The 15,188-nt window shown below is 43.5% G+C and overlaps 1 protein-coding gene across 4 annotated transcripts in view; it reads right to left on the bottom strand.

The window, feature by feature from the left end:
* Positions 1-15,188, bottom strand: part of MDGA2 (MAM domain containing glycosylphosphatidylinositol anchor 2) — a 665,204-nt gene that overhangs the window by 18,188 nt on the left and 631,828 nt on the right. For all 4 annotated transcript variants that reach the window (XM_084631535.1, XM_084631536.1, XM_084631538.1 and 1 more), the window contains 3 exons: positions 13,612-13,632; positions 3,593-3,748; positions 1,110-1,268 (listed from right to left, as the gene is read on the bottom strand). In XM_084631535.1, the coding sequence (XP_084487661.1) occupies positions 1,110-1,268; positions 3,593-3,748; positions 13,612-13,632 (336 nt within the window). The remainder of the gene's footprint in view (positions 1-1,109; positions 1,269-3,592; positions 3,749-13,611; positions 13,633-15,188) is intronic.

Below are 15,188 nucleotides of genomic sequence, written 5' to 3'. Positions count from 1 at the left end.
ACTCAACCCTACCATTACCTTGGAAAATGCTGGCTACTTATATGGCCTCACTGTATCCTTTACTGCCAAATACCATCAGTAGCTTCCCATGGGATTTTAGGTTTTTTTGAATGATACTCACTAAACCCGACTAACCCTTGCCGTTACAAAGAAAGCTCCGACTGAAGACCTGCCTTGGAGCTGCCTCCAAATGGTTCATCTTACAGTGGCAACTAACAAAACTCATTCAACTCCTCTGCTTTATTTAAGGGCTAAATCCTACCTGGAGGGAGGCAGGGGAGTCCAAAAGGAGCCACTACCATGCATCAGAGGGAGGGGTTTGCCCCGAAAAATGTAATTTCGGCAACATAAACTTGAAATCAGCTTGATGCTAGAAATCCATTCAGACACATTCTGATGCTCTGTTCACTTATATGGGGTTTCTGGGATCCAGAGAGATGCGCCGGCTGTTGCTTATGCCTTCTTAACACATAAATATATATCACTGAGATACACCAGGGTCCTTTAGATATGGCATGTACGTCATTAAAAAAAACAAACCTACTTTTGGCTGTTTCTTTTGATTTTTCACCAAGGGCCAGGACCAGCCTGTAGAAATCCATTCTGGGATGTTACAATAGCCATGAGAAGAGAGTTATAGCTGATAATCAAGTGACCCCGACCCTCGCCTCCTCACGGCAGGGGACTCAAAATACTGGTGTAGTACTAGCAAAGTGCTTACAGCCCTTTCTCTCTGCAATACTTGAAAATTTCCTTTCTCAAAGCCACATTCACATGCACTTAGAAGGGGTTCCTGCTGCTGCCCCATGCTTTGAATGGAGTGGTTCTCTATTGCCCTCAAGTGTGGGCTGTGCTGAACAAGCCCAAAGTGATGAAGGTGCTAATTGGCACGTCTTATTATATTCTGTATTACCATAGCACCTGGCAGCCCTGGTCACGGAGCGGAACCCCATGGTGCTAGGTGCTGTACAAAGGGGTAACATTTAGATGCTGCTGACCTTTCCTTTTTCAGTAAGATGTGTGTGTTATTGTTTTCCATTAATAAAACCACAGTTTCTCCTGTAATTTGCCCTACACCAAAACTGACAATATTGTCGGGTTCCTCTCACCTATGTGCTGTCCGTACATGTGATAGTAGAAACTAAAACAATATGCGGTGTTGGTGACTCCATAAGGGTTTTTAGGGGCTACACTGAAAAAGGGACTAAGAAGTCTGGCCTTTTCTCCTTCCAGCCTCGGGCGTGACGTTTCAATGTACATGTAGAAACCTAGAAGAAGGCCAGAATGGAAATTGTTAAGTTCAGTCTTTAAACAAACACACACACACACAGTCTCTTTCTCTCAGTGTAAGGCTACTCAGCACCAGAGCTGTTAAGCACCTTGAACAATTTTTTTACATTCATCTGACACCGCTGAGCCTTGTTTGCCGCACTTGACCTGCATAAATCCCATGGGCTTCCACAGACAAATGCTTCAATGAGATTTTTTTTTCTATTCATGGTAAAAATCTGTGCTTGTCGTTCAGTACTCACAAGCAACGGTAAAGCAATAAACCAATGTGCAGACACAACAAAGGGGGAAATTCTTTGTTTAGGTTCCAGATCTCAGTCTCAAGGTGGCAAAGTGTTTATATGAATAGTGAAAGAAGAAGTATTTTTAAAATAATGAACAATTTCTTCATGGCATCGTTTCAAGGAGCCTTTTCGATAGCCCTACCAATCATAGAATCATAGACTATCAGGGTTGGAAGGGACCTCAGGAGGTCATCTAGTCCAACCCCCTGCTCAAAGTAGGACCAATCCCCAACTAAATCACCCCAGCCAGGGCTTTGTCAAGCTTGATCTTAAAAAGCTCAAAGAAAGGAGATTCCATCCCCTCCCTAGGTAAGCATTCCAGTGCTTCACCACCCTCCTACTGAAAAAGCTTTTCCTAATATCCAACCAAGACCTCCCCCACTGCAGCTTGAGATCATTACTCCTTGTTCTGTCATCTTCTACAACTGAGAACAGTCTAGATCCACCTCTTTGGAACCCCGTCAGGTAGCTGAAAGCAGCTATCAAATCCTCCCTCATTCTTCTCTTCTGCAGACTAAACAATCCCAGTTCCCTCAGCCTCTCCTCATAAGTCATGCGTTCCAATCCCCTAATCATTTTTGTTGCCCTCCGCTGGACTCTCTCCAATTTTTCCACATCATTCTTGTAGCGTGGGGCCCAAAACTGGACACAGTACTCCAGACGAGGCCTCACCAATGTCGAATAGAGGGGAACGATCGCGTCCCTCAATCTGCTGGCAATGCCCTTACTTATACAGCCCAAAATGCCGTTAGCCTTCTTGGCAACAAGGGCACACTGTTGACTCATATCCAGCGTCCCGTCTACTGTAACCACTAGGTCCTTTTCTGCAGAACTGCTGCCTAGCCATTCAGTCCCTAGTCTGTAGCAGTGAATGGGATTCTTCTGTCCTAAGTGCAGGACTCTGCACTTGTCTTTGTTGAATGTCATCAGATTTCCTTTGGCCCAATCCTCTAATTTGTCTAGGTCCCTCTGTATCCTATCCCTACCCTCCAGCGTATGTACCTCTCCTCCCAGTTTAGTGTCATCTGCAAACTTGCTGAGGGTGCAATCCACGCCATCCTCCACATCATTAATGAAGATATTCAACAAAACCAGCCCCAGGACCGACCCTTGGGGGACTCCGCTAGATACCGGCTGCCAATTAGACATGGAGTCATTGACTACTACCCGTTGAGCCCGATAATCTAGCCAGCTTTCTATCCACCTTACAGTCCATCCATCCAGCCCACACTTCTTTAACTTGCTGGCAAGAATACCGTGGGATACACGGTTCAAAAGCCCATTCTCAGTGAAAGAACACATTATTCAATGATCCTGATTCTAGTTTATGTCAGCATTATAGATACTAGTTTTTTAATGTGACTTGCTCAATAACTGTAACCAAGCACAGGCAACACAAGCATTACTGTGTTTGGTAGTGCAGGTGGGATGTGGAGTATAAAGTAGCGTGAGCGATCACAATCCTGTACTGTAAGTCTGAAAGTCAACGTTCGAACGCATACAGAAAGCAGAATCCAGTGCTTTAGTTAACAGGGATGGCAGATTTCAAATCACGCCCTTTTGCAGGATACAAAATGAAGACAGGGCAATGAAACTTTTAGCTCTCACAATCTGCTCGTAAGAATTTAAATGACTAAAAGCTACAGAACTTTGTAGGAAGTTTGAAATATACATCACTACAGGACCTATTGTCTGAAACTGATCATCTTTAAAATGTCCATTAGAAATGGTAACAAACAGGACTGGTCAGGAGCCACAAAGCTTGGTTTTAGACACAGATCTGACCTCTGTATGTAAATGTTCAGATGCAAGATTTTGCTTTGGGATCATCTCTATTAAATGTTATGGAGTCCCTACAGAATTATCATAGCTCAGTATTTTCAACCTAAATATTGCTGGTTGTCATTAAGAAAAGACAAGGCCTTGGGACTCAACATGTTGGGTAGATCCTCAGTGGAGCTATGTTGATTTGCATTTGCTGAGGGTCTGTTGTTGCAGAAATCTAAGCTACGTTTTACCTTCTTTGGAGCCACTTCGGTCTGCGTTGGGTCCAGTGTTTGGGGTATATTTTGTGTCCCTGGTGGCAGTGCTTTGTTTCGTCCAGTCAAAATTATCCGTATCATCTTGAGTGAATAGACATATGTTGCCATCTTCAAATCCACAGTGAAACTCTCCTACAGCCAACACAGTAAAGGAACACGACTTCAGTCATTGCAACCATTGTATGCGTAACTGTCAAAAGTCTTGAAGTGCAACAACCTTTTTAAAGGACAATGGCCATTATTAATATTGGACATTGTGAATTTTTTTGAAATCCGGGTAGAATGTCAAGGATGTGTCTTCCTTTACAATAGTTATTTTTTTATTGTAATTGCTAAAATATACACCCGACTATCACTCCAGGTGTACATGTAAACTGAAAACATGTACAGATCTTATCAAATAGATCCCCTTCCACCATTCAGCATTATCCTTCAGCCCTTCTTAGGCCACCCACCCTTTGGAAAAGCCTAGGAGAACAGACAAGCTTTGCAGAATGCCCTTAAGGCCGAGAGAGTTGGACTCCAGTTTAAGGAGTAAGCAAGGCTTAAAATCAAAGGTTTCCAGCTGAGTAATTTCCAGCGGTCTCCTCCTGTTTATACCGTGGGACTGTCAACTCATGCAACTCAGTTTATTGCAGCTGAGTGTATCATTATTACATGAGCACAAAGTTGCACTCTTGGGTAGCCAGGAACCCAAACCATCCAAGGTTTTGGGGCCTGGATTCTCATCTCCTTCCCAGCAGTGTAAGGCCCCCAAGGCACCTGCTGAACTTTATGTACACGAGCAGTCCCCGTGTGTGCACTGCTCCAGCAAGGTCAGTGGATATATTTCTTCACTGGCAGGAGAGAACAGTTGTCTGTATACTGTCTGTTTGTTACTACCTCCTTCATAAGTGTGCATTTTGTACTCACTATTGTGCAATAGTGCTCCACTGGCCTCCAGGAAACTAGAGCTGGGCACATAATAGATTTTTTGGTTCCCTGGCATGTCCAAAATTTAAAAAAAAAAATTGGGTCAAACCAAAAATGATTTTTTTAAAAAAAATTAGGTGACTTGTTAAGCCAAAAAAAAAAATAAGTTGAGTTGAGCCAATGCTTCAAGTTTCATTTCAACGCAACTCCAAAAATTCCATGCCAATTTCAGGGATTTTCACCAAAGCCAATGAAGACTTCATTCACAAAATGGGTGGGGTGGGGTAGGAAGGAGACCTACCTGATAATCTTTAGCTCAGTGATAACCTTTAGCCTCCTGGCATATGGGAGAGCCGCATTCTATGCCCCCTACACCTCATATGAAAAAGGGATTTGAACATGGATCTTCCCAATTGCAACAGCATGCACTAACCATTGAGCTAGGGGTCTCTATCAATTTCTCATGTTGAATCTGTTCCATTTCTTATAAATAATTAAATAACCATTGAAGCAGGGACTTGAACTTGGATCTAACCACATTCTAGGAGAATGCTCTAACTACCAGTTACAGAGTCATTCTCACATGCGCTCGCTTGTACAAAGACTATTTTGCCAAGCTCTACACAGGACTACTTAGGGGTGTTAAGTCAAGCAGGTGTCTAAGTGTTTGCAGGTTTAGGAGGTTAAATATGTAATATATCCACTCAGGTCAGTGATGTTGTACTATGTTAGTGAGATCAGCACACAGGCCCTTGGAGTTGGAGCTAGGGTTGGGTAAGGATCCCAAAGAATGGCGGCTAACCTGAAGCTGATCTGAAATCATCTAATACCCAAATCTGAAAAATTAAGCTTGGCATTTCACCCCAAGCCCTATGGCAATTTTGAGAGATTTTTCTGGTTCTTCCTCATCCCATTTCTGGTTAGGCTAGGAGGACTGAAAGAAAAGTGTCTACTTCGTAGTGCTGAGCATGAAACATTCCTCTACAAAACCAGGTTATCCCAGACACATATGTCTACTCCCTCAGAACAATGATCAGATTTACCTCTTTTCTCAGATAAATCCACTGACTTGAGTAGAATCATCACCATTTGACTGTAAGAATCAAGTTAACTAAAGCACCATCCCTCAGTTGGCCTGAAAGGATTGTTCACCATCAGTATGACTGACAGTCAACTGTACATTTGTTTAATTATGAAACCCTCCCCCCGCACACATCATTTTGGAGTCTAATTTAAGGGAAAACTTATAATATACAAAATCATTAAATACATGAGCACTGTCACAAGCACAACGGAGAAGAAATCTGAAAAACAGTTACACACTCTGTGGAATCCAATAACCTGAATAATGATGTATGTGAACTGATGCAGATTAGCATCTGCTGCTTTATTTCTTAGCTCACAAAAGAGTACACAGTGACACCGACAAAGCTCATGAAAGAAGTGCGGTGCAGATGAAGATCTATGAACAAAATAGAAGCGGAGCGTGTCACCTTTAGAAATGTATTTTGCACCAATCCAATATTAAAATAGCCTGTTCCATATAATATCCTGATGTGTACATTGGGCTCCCCTCCACTTAGACAAACCCTTACTATAGCTCTCAAGGTGCTGAACTGCCTTAGGAATATGACAGATGGATGGAAACTGCAGCCTCTGATCCTTGTCTACATTGTGATCAAAGGAGAGGGTGTTGCTAGCAGGTGCCTTGGAGGACTGGGGTGGGACTGGTAACACTTCCACTAGGATCCCCCCTACAAAACCTGCAGGACAAGTTAATGCTACAGAACAAGTTAATTCAGATCAAATTGGCATTAATTTGCATTGGCTCCTCCCACACACACACCCCCTTGAGGTGATTCAAGGGGCAGTTGTGGTTAAAGCGGTGTCCTGACAACAGGACTCATGCTGATGAGAGAGCTAAAAGTGGCCCCTTTCATCTGCCCAAACATCCAAGCAGATCTCAAACAAGCCACGGGTTTTGTGGCCCAAACCCACTGTCACTTGTGGGGTCTGCGGTGTGGGCCATCTCCCCTCTCTACTGACCCAAAGCGTCCCATTAATAGCGAGCTCCGCAGATGGAAACTCAGAGTTGTCAGTACCCTACACGCACTATTCCTGCACAGAGTGATACAATTCAGCGATGAAATATTGCTTACATGACAGCTAACCAGAGTGGAAAATGAGTAAAATCTGATCCAGCTCCTACAACAAGCTGAGTTAAACCCAAAGTCAGCCTCACCATCCGTCTTGCCATTTCTAACTGTGCTGCAGTAGTTTAAAGGCTACATTTGCACTTTGAAGCATGCTGCAGAAGGTTCATTTAGAAATTCCACATCAGCAGATTAAAAGCTTTTTTCCTTTGAGTGAGCAAAAACAAATTTCAGGCCCGATGAAAAAGTAGGCACAAGTTTGCCATTTATTTAACACAGGGTCAGCTGCAAATGGGACTCAGGCATTTGGAATAAATTGGAAAGGGCTGGTGCCAAGTATCTTTGACTCTATATACATATAAACAAATAGACAAAAGTATAAACATGGAAATAACTTGAGATGTTAGATCTGCACATTTCCTGTCTGTGAATTCAAGAGTTTTTGAACAGATCGTCACCGTCCTTTATTCATCCATTAAAGAGGTATATCATGAGTGCTGGCAGTCTGTGCATCCCCACACAGTCCTGTCTGGCTGAGATGCCCCAGCTCATGACAGGCTGGATAGGTCTTTAAGTCCATTTAAATTTTGTCCTATCTTCTAAGAGCATCAATAAAGGAGCCATTCAGCACTGTAACCTGGAGTTAATTTCGGTTGCAAAGTGCACCTGTCACAAAGAACAGGTTCTTTTACTCAGGTGGCTATTTGGTGCTAATTAAGAAGATGAGATTGGTGAAACACACACAGAAATTTTATGAGCTTGAGTTAACACAGACTATAATTGAAATAATATAAAAACCAAATACATAAGTATAAGAATCAGAGAATTGCAGTAAAGTAGTTTCCCGCATTGTTCATACTTACAGTCTTACACTATGCATACCTACAACCTTTCGGAGACCGTTAGAAACAAAGATGGAAGAAACAGCCAGTGGCGCACACCACAAGAGGAGATGATGGTTTTGGATGTCACCTCCACTGTCATTCTGGATCTCCCCACTAGGGCTTGGTTTGACAAACTTGTATACACCTTTCTCCATTCCACCCACATACATCTGGGGCCATATCTGATCAAGTCTCAGCCCTTATTCATCGCGAGTATTCCAGGAGACCAGCGTTAGGGTTCCACCTGTCTACACGTGTTATTTCAATTGACCATAGTCATATTTCCAACAGTTAAGCCAGCCACTCGCATCCGTCCCTTTCCCAATAGTTTTGGTATATGTGTTAGCTCTAATTGCTAAAAGCCCCTGAGATGCTACCATCTGTTTGTGGTTTACCTGTTTACCACAAAATGCATTGCTAAACTGCAACAAGATACACATTACTAAATTTTACAACCTCCAGCCCCCTGATGCCCCAGGACCTCGCTGGGCTGGGCCCCACAGGTGGAAACGCTGGGATCAAGCTCACCTCAGGCTCCTGCATCTCTGCTTACCATACCCCATGCTGCCTTTGGTGTAGGGAAGGTGCAGCTGTCATATATCATTCAGTAACCTTCGTTCACACAATAATACCACGCTAACAAATGTATGCCTAACACACCTCAGTAGGCCTCAGCATATTCCAAGCCTCACTTAACATACATATTCATACTTTACGCCCTCCTGTTTACATCTCAGCCATATTGGCTTCACTCACAATTATTAGAAGCACTTTTGCAATATGTATATATTAATCTAGCCTTATAATTCAGGATCAGGTCATGGGCCTCTGGTCAACAGCACCAATAGGGTGGTAGATTTTATTTTACAAGCACATGGCAATTTAGAAACTGGATTGAGGCCATTAATTAGTTTCACGGCTAATCAGGGCCAAATGTGAAAATGCATCCTCAAGACAAAATGCTCTGCATTCTATCATTAATCCCTCATGTCATCCATTCCCTCATAAGACCCACATTTAAATATGAATATTTATATTCCAATCTCTTTCCTTATTCAAACATAACTTCTGTTTACATTAATGGGAGTTACATGCGCATATCATGACAACAGTCTTTAATAAACTCACAAAAGAAAGGGAATACAGATTTAAGGCTAAATCTCAGTCTTTAACCCATTGGAAATGCTCATTTAGCTATTTCAGAAGTCTCATAATAAGGAATCATTTTATGTCATTTGCATGCTGCAGAATTTATGCATGAAGCGAATGATTCTGGTCTCACACAAATCAGTTTTATCCAGGGTGACTCCACTGACTACTCTTGATTTACACAGAATCAGGCCCATCAAGTTAAAGTAAGGGGCAGAATTTCCTGGGTTTTAAATCAATTCTTAGTTGTCTATGAACACAGGGTTTTGGTGGTTTATTTACACAGAGAGACAGATAGACAGCATCTTTAAATTGACACTTGTGAGATAAATAAGATGAGATCTAGAAAACAAAGATAATGTGCGTAATGGAATACAGAATCTTTTATCTCTAGTTTACTAGTTTGAATCCATCTAAAGGATGAAGGCCTGGCCCTACTGAAAATTTTGTCATTGACTTCAGAAGGGCGAGGCATTTTGCCCCAGATATTACTGACCTAAAGTTGTTACCACTGATGGCTGTTCTGTAGCCATGTCTACACTACACTTGGCGCCGATGCAATCAATGCAGCAGCATCGATTTAGTGCGTCAAGCTAAGTCGATGGGAGAGCACTCTCTTGTCAACGTCTGTAATCCACCTCACCTAGAGGCAGAAGCTATGTCACCAGAGAGTGTCTCCCGTTGACACAGAGTAGTGTGGACACCGTTGTAAATCGAACTAAGGCACGTCGACTTAAGTTACATTACTTATGTAACTTAACTAGCGTAACTTAGGTCGAATTACAGCATTAGTGTAACCCAGGCCTCAGTAAAATGATTGGATGGGCTCACTCCAGTTCTTGACTGACATGTTTCCCCATCTTCACTAGCACAGTTGGAAGCTGATCCTGACAGACCAAGGGCATGGGTATGGGTAGGGCAATGAAATACCCCCTCTCACTGCTCAAAGTGATCCTTCTTACTAATGCAGCTCTGACGTTTCCCACATTGAAACTGTACTGTAGACAGAGGACTTAATGTCTAGGACTGTTAATCTGGGTCCTTTAACTGAACAATAAATTTGCCATGAAAGAAGAAAAGAAGGAAAGAAATTTTAAACTTTAAAATTGGAGACAGATGTAATTTAATGCACTTGGGAATGCTATTAAATATTTTCTTAATAAATTAAATATATATGTAGTCAACGAAGGGCTGATTAAATGCTAATTCAATAGAAGTCTTTCCATTCTGCCCTAATTATTAACACACTAGACGGGATCATCAGCAAACAGATTTAAAGTGTTGAGTCATCTACAATAGAACCTCAGAGTTATGAACACCAGAGTTATTAACTGACTGGTCAACCACACACCTCATTTGGAACCGGAAGTATGCAATTAGGCAGCAGCAGAGACAAAAAAAAAAAAAAAGCAAAAGCAAATGCAGTACAAGTGTGCAGTAGAGTACAAGCAAATACCGTGTTAAATGTATACTACTGAAAAAAGAAAGGGAAAGTTTTAAAAAAGACTTGACAAGGTAAGGAAACTGTTTCTGTGCTTGTTTCATTTAAATTAAGATGGTTAAAAGCATTTTTCTTTTGCATAGTAAAGTTTCAATGTTTTAAATATTAAGTCAATGTTCAGTTGAAAACTTTTCAAAGAAGAACCATAACATTTTGTTCAGAGTTAACAAACATTTCAGAATTACAATCAATCTCCATTCCTGAGGTGTTTGCAACTCTGAGGTTCTCCTGTATTCTGTATTCTAGGCTGTTCTCGGTGGTGGCAGATGACAGAAGAAGGAGCAATGGTCATGTTGCAGTGGGGGAGGTCTAGGTTGGATATTAGGAAACATTATTTCACTAGGAGGGTGGTGAAGCACTGGAATGGGTCACCTAGGGAGGTGGTGGAATCTCCATCCTTAGAGGTTTTCAAGGCCTGGCTTGACAAAGCCCTGACTGGGATGATTTACTTGGGGTTGTTCCTGCTTTGAGCAGGGGGTTGCACTAGATGACCTCCTGAGGTCTCTTCCAACCCTAATCTTCTATGATTCTATGATTCTTGAACTGTTCACAGTAGCTGAGAACCAGTTTTGCTCCCATTGTAGTTGACTGATAGCAGTAATACTGATGTGCCTGAAATACTTCCTTCTGTTTCCAGCTGTATTTCTGCACACCTTACTAAACACGATGTCTGGGCAATAAAAGGTATGTTTCTCATTGCCCGTAGCAGTTTCCCTCTTATTCAGTCTGCCACAGGAGCCCCTAAAGCTCAACACACAGCCAAAATGCTTATTGAGATTTATTTTTGTCAAGTATCACTAGTGGGATATTTCATCAAATATTACCACCATAAGGAAATGTCTATGGATTTCAGCTTAGTAACATCCTTTTATAACGTTAGCTTGCTTCGCCTTTGGAGAAACAGCAAGAAAGCTCTGCTTTCAGCTATTTGAGCATCTCATCCAATAAATGATCACAGTTTTTCAAAGTCACTGGTACAAATAACGAGATATTCACTAAAGAGACTCAGTGTCACAGCTAAATTTCCCAGAGCTGAAGAAGAGCTCTGGGTAGCTCAAAAGCTTGTCTCTCTCATCAACAAAACCTGGTCCAATAAAAGATATCACCTCACCCACCTTGTCTCTCTAATATCATGGGACCGAAATGGCTACAACACCACTGTATACATAGATATTGGATTCAACAAGGGCAAGTCATGATGAGATAACTGGCTCTGAGGATATGGGAAAAGCAGTGGTTGTGATATACCTTGACTTTAGCAAAGCTTTTGATATGGTCTCCCACAGTATTCTTGCCAGTAAGTTAAAGAAGTCTGGATTTGATGAATGGACTACAACATGGATAGAAAGCTGGGTATATCATCGGGCTCAATGGGTAGTGATCAATGGCTCGAAGTCTAGTTGGCAGTGGAGTGGAGTGCCCCAGGGGTCGGCCCTGGGGCCGGTTTTGTTCAACATCTTCATTAATGATCTGGATGATGGGATTAATTGCACTCTCAGCAAGTCCGTGGATGACACTAAGCTGGGAGGAGAGGTGGATACGCTGGAGGGTAGGGATAGGGTCCAGAGTGACCTAGACAAATTGGAGGATTGGGCCAAAAGAAATCTGATGAGGTTCAACAAGGACAAGTGTAGAGTCCTGCACTTAGGCTGAAAGAATCCCATGCACTACTACAGGCTGGGGACTGACTGACATAGTGGAAGTTCTGCAGAAAATGACCTGGGGATTACAGTGGATGAGAAGCTGGATATGAGTCAACAGTGTGCCCTTGTTGCTAAGAAGGCTAATGGCATATTGGGCTGCATTAGTAGGAGCACTGCCCACAGATCGAGGGAATGATTATTCCCCTCTATTCGGCACTGGTGAGGCCACACCTGGAGCACTGCATCCAGTTTTGGTCCCCCCAGTACAGAAAGGATGTGGACAAATTGGAGAGAGTCCAGCAGAGGGCAACTGAAATGATTGGGGGGCTGGGGCACATGACTTACGAGAAGAGGCTGAGGGAACTGGGGTTATTTAGTCTGCAGAAGAGAAGAATGGGGTGGGGGGATTTGATAGCAGCCTTCAACTACCTGAAGGGGGGGTTCCTAAAAGGATGGAGCTCAGCTGTTCTCAGTGGTGGCAGATGACAGCACAAGGAGTAATGGGCTCAAGTTGCAGTGGTGGGGGTGTAGGTTGCATATTAGAAAAAAACTATTTCATTAGGACAATGGTGAAGCACTGGACTGGGTTACCTAGGGAGGTGGTGGAATCTCCATCTTTAGAGGTTTTTAAGTTCCAGATTGACAAAGCCCTGGCTGGGATGATTTAGTTGGGGTTGGTCCTGCTTTGAGCAAAGGGTTGGACTAGATGACCTCCTGGTGTCTTTTCCAACCCTAATCTTCTATGATTCTGTGATTTCACTGTGCCTTCCACCCTATCTCCTCCAGCTCATTGAAAACAACTTGTCTTTGGTTATTTAAACACATAGAATCAGAGAATATCAGGGTTGGAAGGGACCTCAGGAGGTCATCTAGTCCAACCCCCTGCTCAAAGCAGGGCCAATCCCCAATTTTTGCCCCAGATTCCTAAATGGCCCCCTCAAGGATTGAACTCACAACCCTGGGTTTAGCAGGCCAATGCTCAAACCACTGAGCTATCCCTCCCCCCAACGGGTTGTCTACAATGTCTTAATTAATACTTGGGGGGGCGGAATAGCAGTGCATATCTCTCTATCAATGTTATAGAGGGTGAACAATTTATGAATTTACCCTGTATAAGCTTTATACAGGGTAAACCGGATTTATTTAGGGTTTGGACCCCATTGGGAGTTGGGCATCTGAGTGTCAAAGACAGGAACACTTCTGTAAGCTGCTTTCAGTTAAGCCTACAGCTGTTAGGGGACATGGTTCAGACCTGGGTCTGGGTTTGCAGCAGGCTAGCGGGTCTGGCTCAAGCCAGGCAGGACACTGAAGTCCTAAGCTGCCAGGGCAGGAAAGCAGGGGCAGAAGTAGTCTGGGCACATCAGGTGGCAGCTCCCAGGGGGGTTCTACTGTGATGATTGGATCACAGTAACTTCCTGGGAACTGCCACCTGGAGGACCTTTGAAAACATATGTGCCTTTTCCTTAGGGATTATTCATCGGTTTGGGACACAGGGGAAGGGGTATGCCCAGCAGCCGCAATCTTCTCTTGATCTGAGTACTCTTTGTTCAGCAACTGGAAATTAAAAAAAGTCCCAGTCTCCTACCACAAACAAGTGCAGTCATGTGTGACAGAATTAAAATGGACCTTATGGAATCCATGGACCACAGCTGAAAATGAAATGCTGCCCATTTATTGCACAACCATGAAGCAACAATTAATGCAAATCTAATTCTTCCAATGATGAAGTGCAGCAAAGGATAAAAATACTTACTTAAGTGCGGATTGACTGGAGCTGGAAGAAAGACAGAGAAGAAGACAATTAATGTCATTTGAAAGCCTTTTTAAAACCAGTACTCTACTTATCCTACACCTTCCTTGGGGGCCGTGTAAGAACACTGATGATTGCACATGGTTAGGGTCAGCACAACAGCCACTGTCCTGCTCTTTAACAATCTAAAGACTTCAGCACTTCCCAGGGATGAGCACGCTCTTCCACAGAAATCTCAGCGCACACAGTCAGGCATCAAACCTCGACCCTCACACTTAGTTTAAGGAAGAAAAGTAGCTGTCCAGCTAGCAGCAGGCTGATGTCCTATTGCTGAAGCCAACACATAATAGAAAATGGGTAAAACTGAGTGTGCAGAGGGTTCATATTAGACTCTGTTCATCCCTTAATGTGGGGTGCTAGCAGCACACTGGCCCTCTGGATTACAGGGAATTTCACCTGTAACGAATCCATTCTCATGGGTTTAAAAATGCTGCCATGTGAAATGTCAACACAGCCTAAATCCCACTTCCTATCTGACTGGTTCAGGTTTCTTTAAATGCAGGGTGCAAAGGGGAGGGGCGGGAGGCTCAGGATCCCTCCCGGCTGCTGACCAGAGCTGGGTAGCGCAGCAACAGAGCCCCTTCCCAGCAGGCATGATGGAGGGGCAGCCAGGCCAAATTTCAGTGGTGTTGCAATCCTGTGTGCCCCCCCTCCCCCTTTGCAGTCCTTTCAGGGCCATGGGCAACAGGCACCCCTAGCCTCTGGGAGGAGTGGAGGAGCGGGACCTGGGCATCTCAGCCTCCAGGAGGGTTTGGAAGATTGGATCTGGGCTTTTGATGCTTCCTGGGGAAGTGGAGATGCAGACAGAGGATGCAGTCAAGGGCTCCCAGAACTGCCTGGCCCCTCTTGGGGATGCTGTCTGTCAGCCTGACCATCTCTCCGTGTGAGACCATGGGTTTGGGTGTGGGGCAGGGAGACTGCAGGGCTGGGTGCAGTGGGGAGAGCTCATGGCTGGGTGGGGGACAGCAGGAGGAGTGTGTGGAGCTGTGGGTGCAGAGAGGACAGCATGCGTTTTTGGTGCAAAGGCAGCATGAGAGAGCTCGGGGCTGGGACACGGGAGGGGGAAGAGTGTGGGGCTGGCGAGAGGTCTGGGCCCCCTCCTTAGGAAAATTCCAGTTGGGTCCATATTTAAGTTTTATATCAGAAAAACATGCTGGCAAACAAACAGAACTTGTGGCATTCCCCAAAGCACCCATCTGACTTTCAGACAATAGCAGGGGGAACATACAGAATTTCTTTTTCAACAGAGATGAAGTAATGTAAATAAAGTATTCTATTCCAAAAACCAGTACATGCCACTTCTATGTATATCACTGTTCACTAGTTACATTATATACTTACTTTTATAACAATAAAGGATTGACAACGATTGGCCAGGATATTAATAAAATACAGTTCTGAAATGTACTATCCCAGTGTCCTCTCTATGATCTTCCAGGTACAATATATGCATATCAGAGAAGGATTATAAACTTGGAAGGTTAAGGCAGTAATTTTATAAAATATTACAGTAATTACTC

Source organism: Lepidochelys olivacea (assembly GCF_965140295.1).
Source record: "Lepidochelys olivacea isolate rLepOli2 genome assembly, chromosome: 6".
In the NCBI taxonomy this organism is placed as follows: domain Eukaryota; kingdom Metazoa; phylum Chordata; order Testudines; family Cheloniidae; genus Lepidochelys; species Lepidochelys olivacea.
This window is presented reverse-complemented; position numbering and strand designations above follow the sequence as displayed.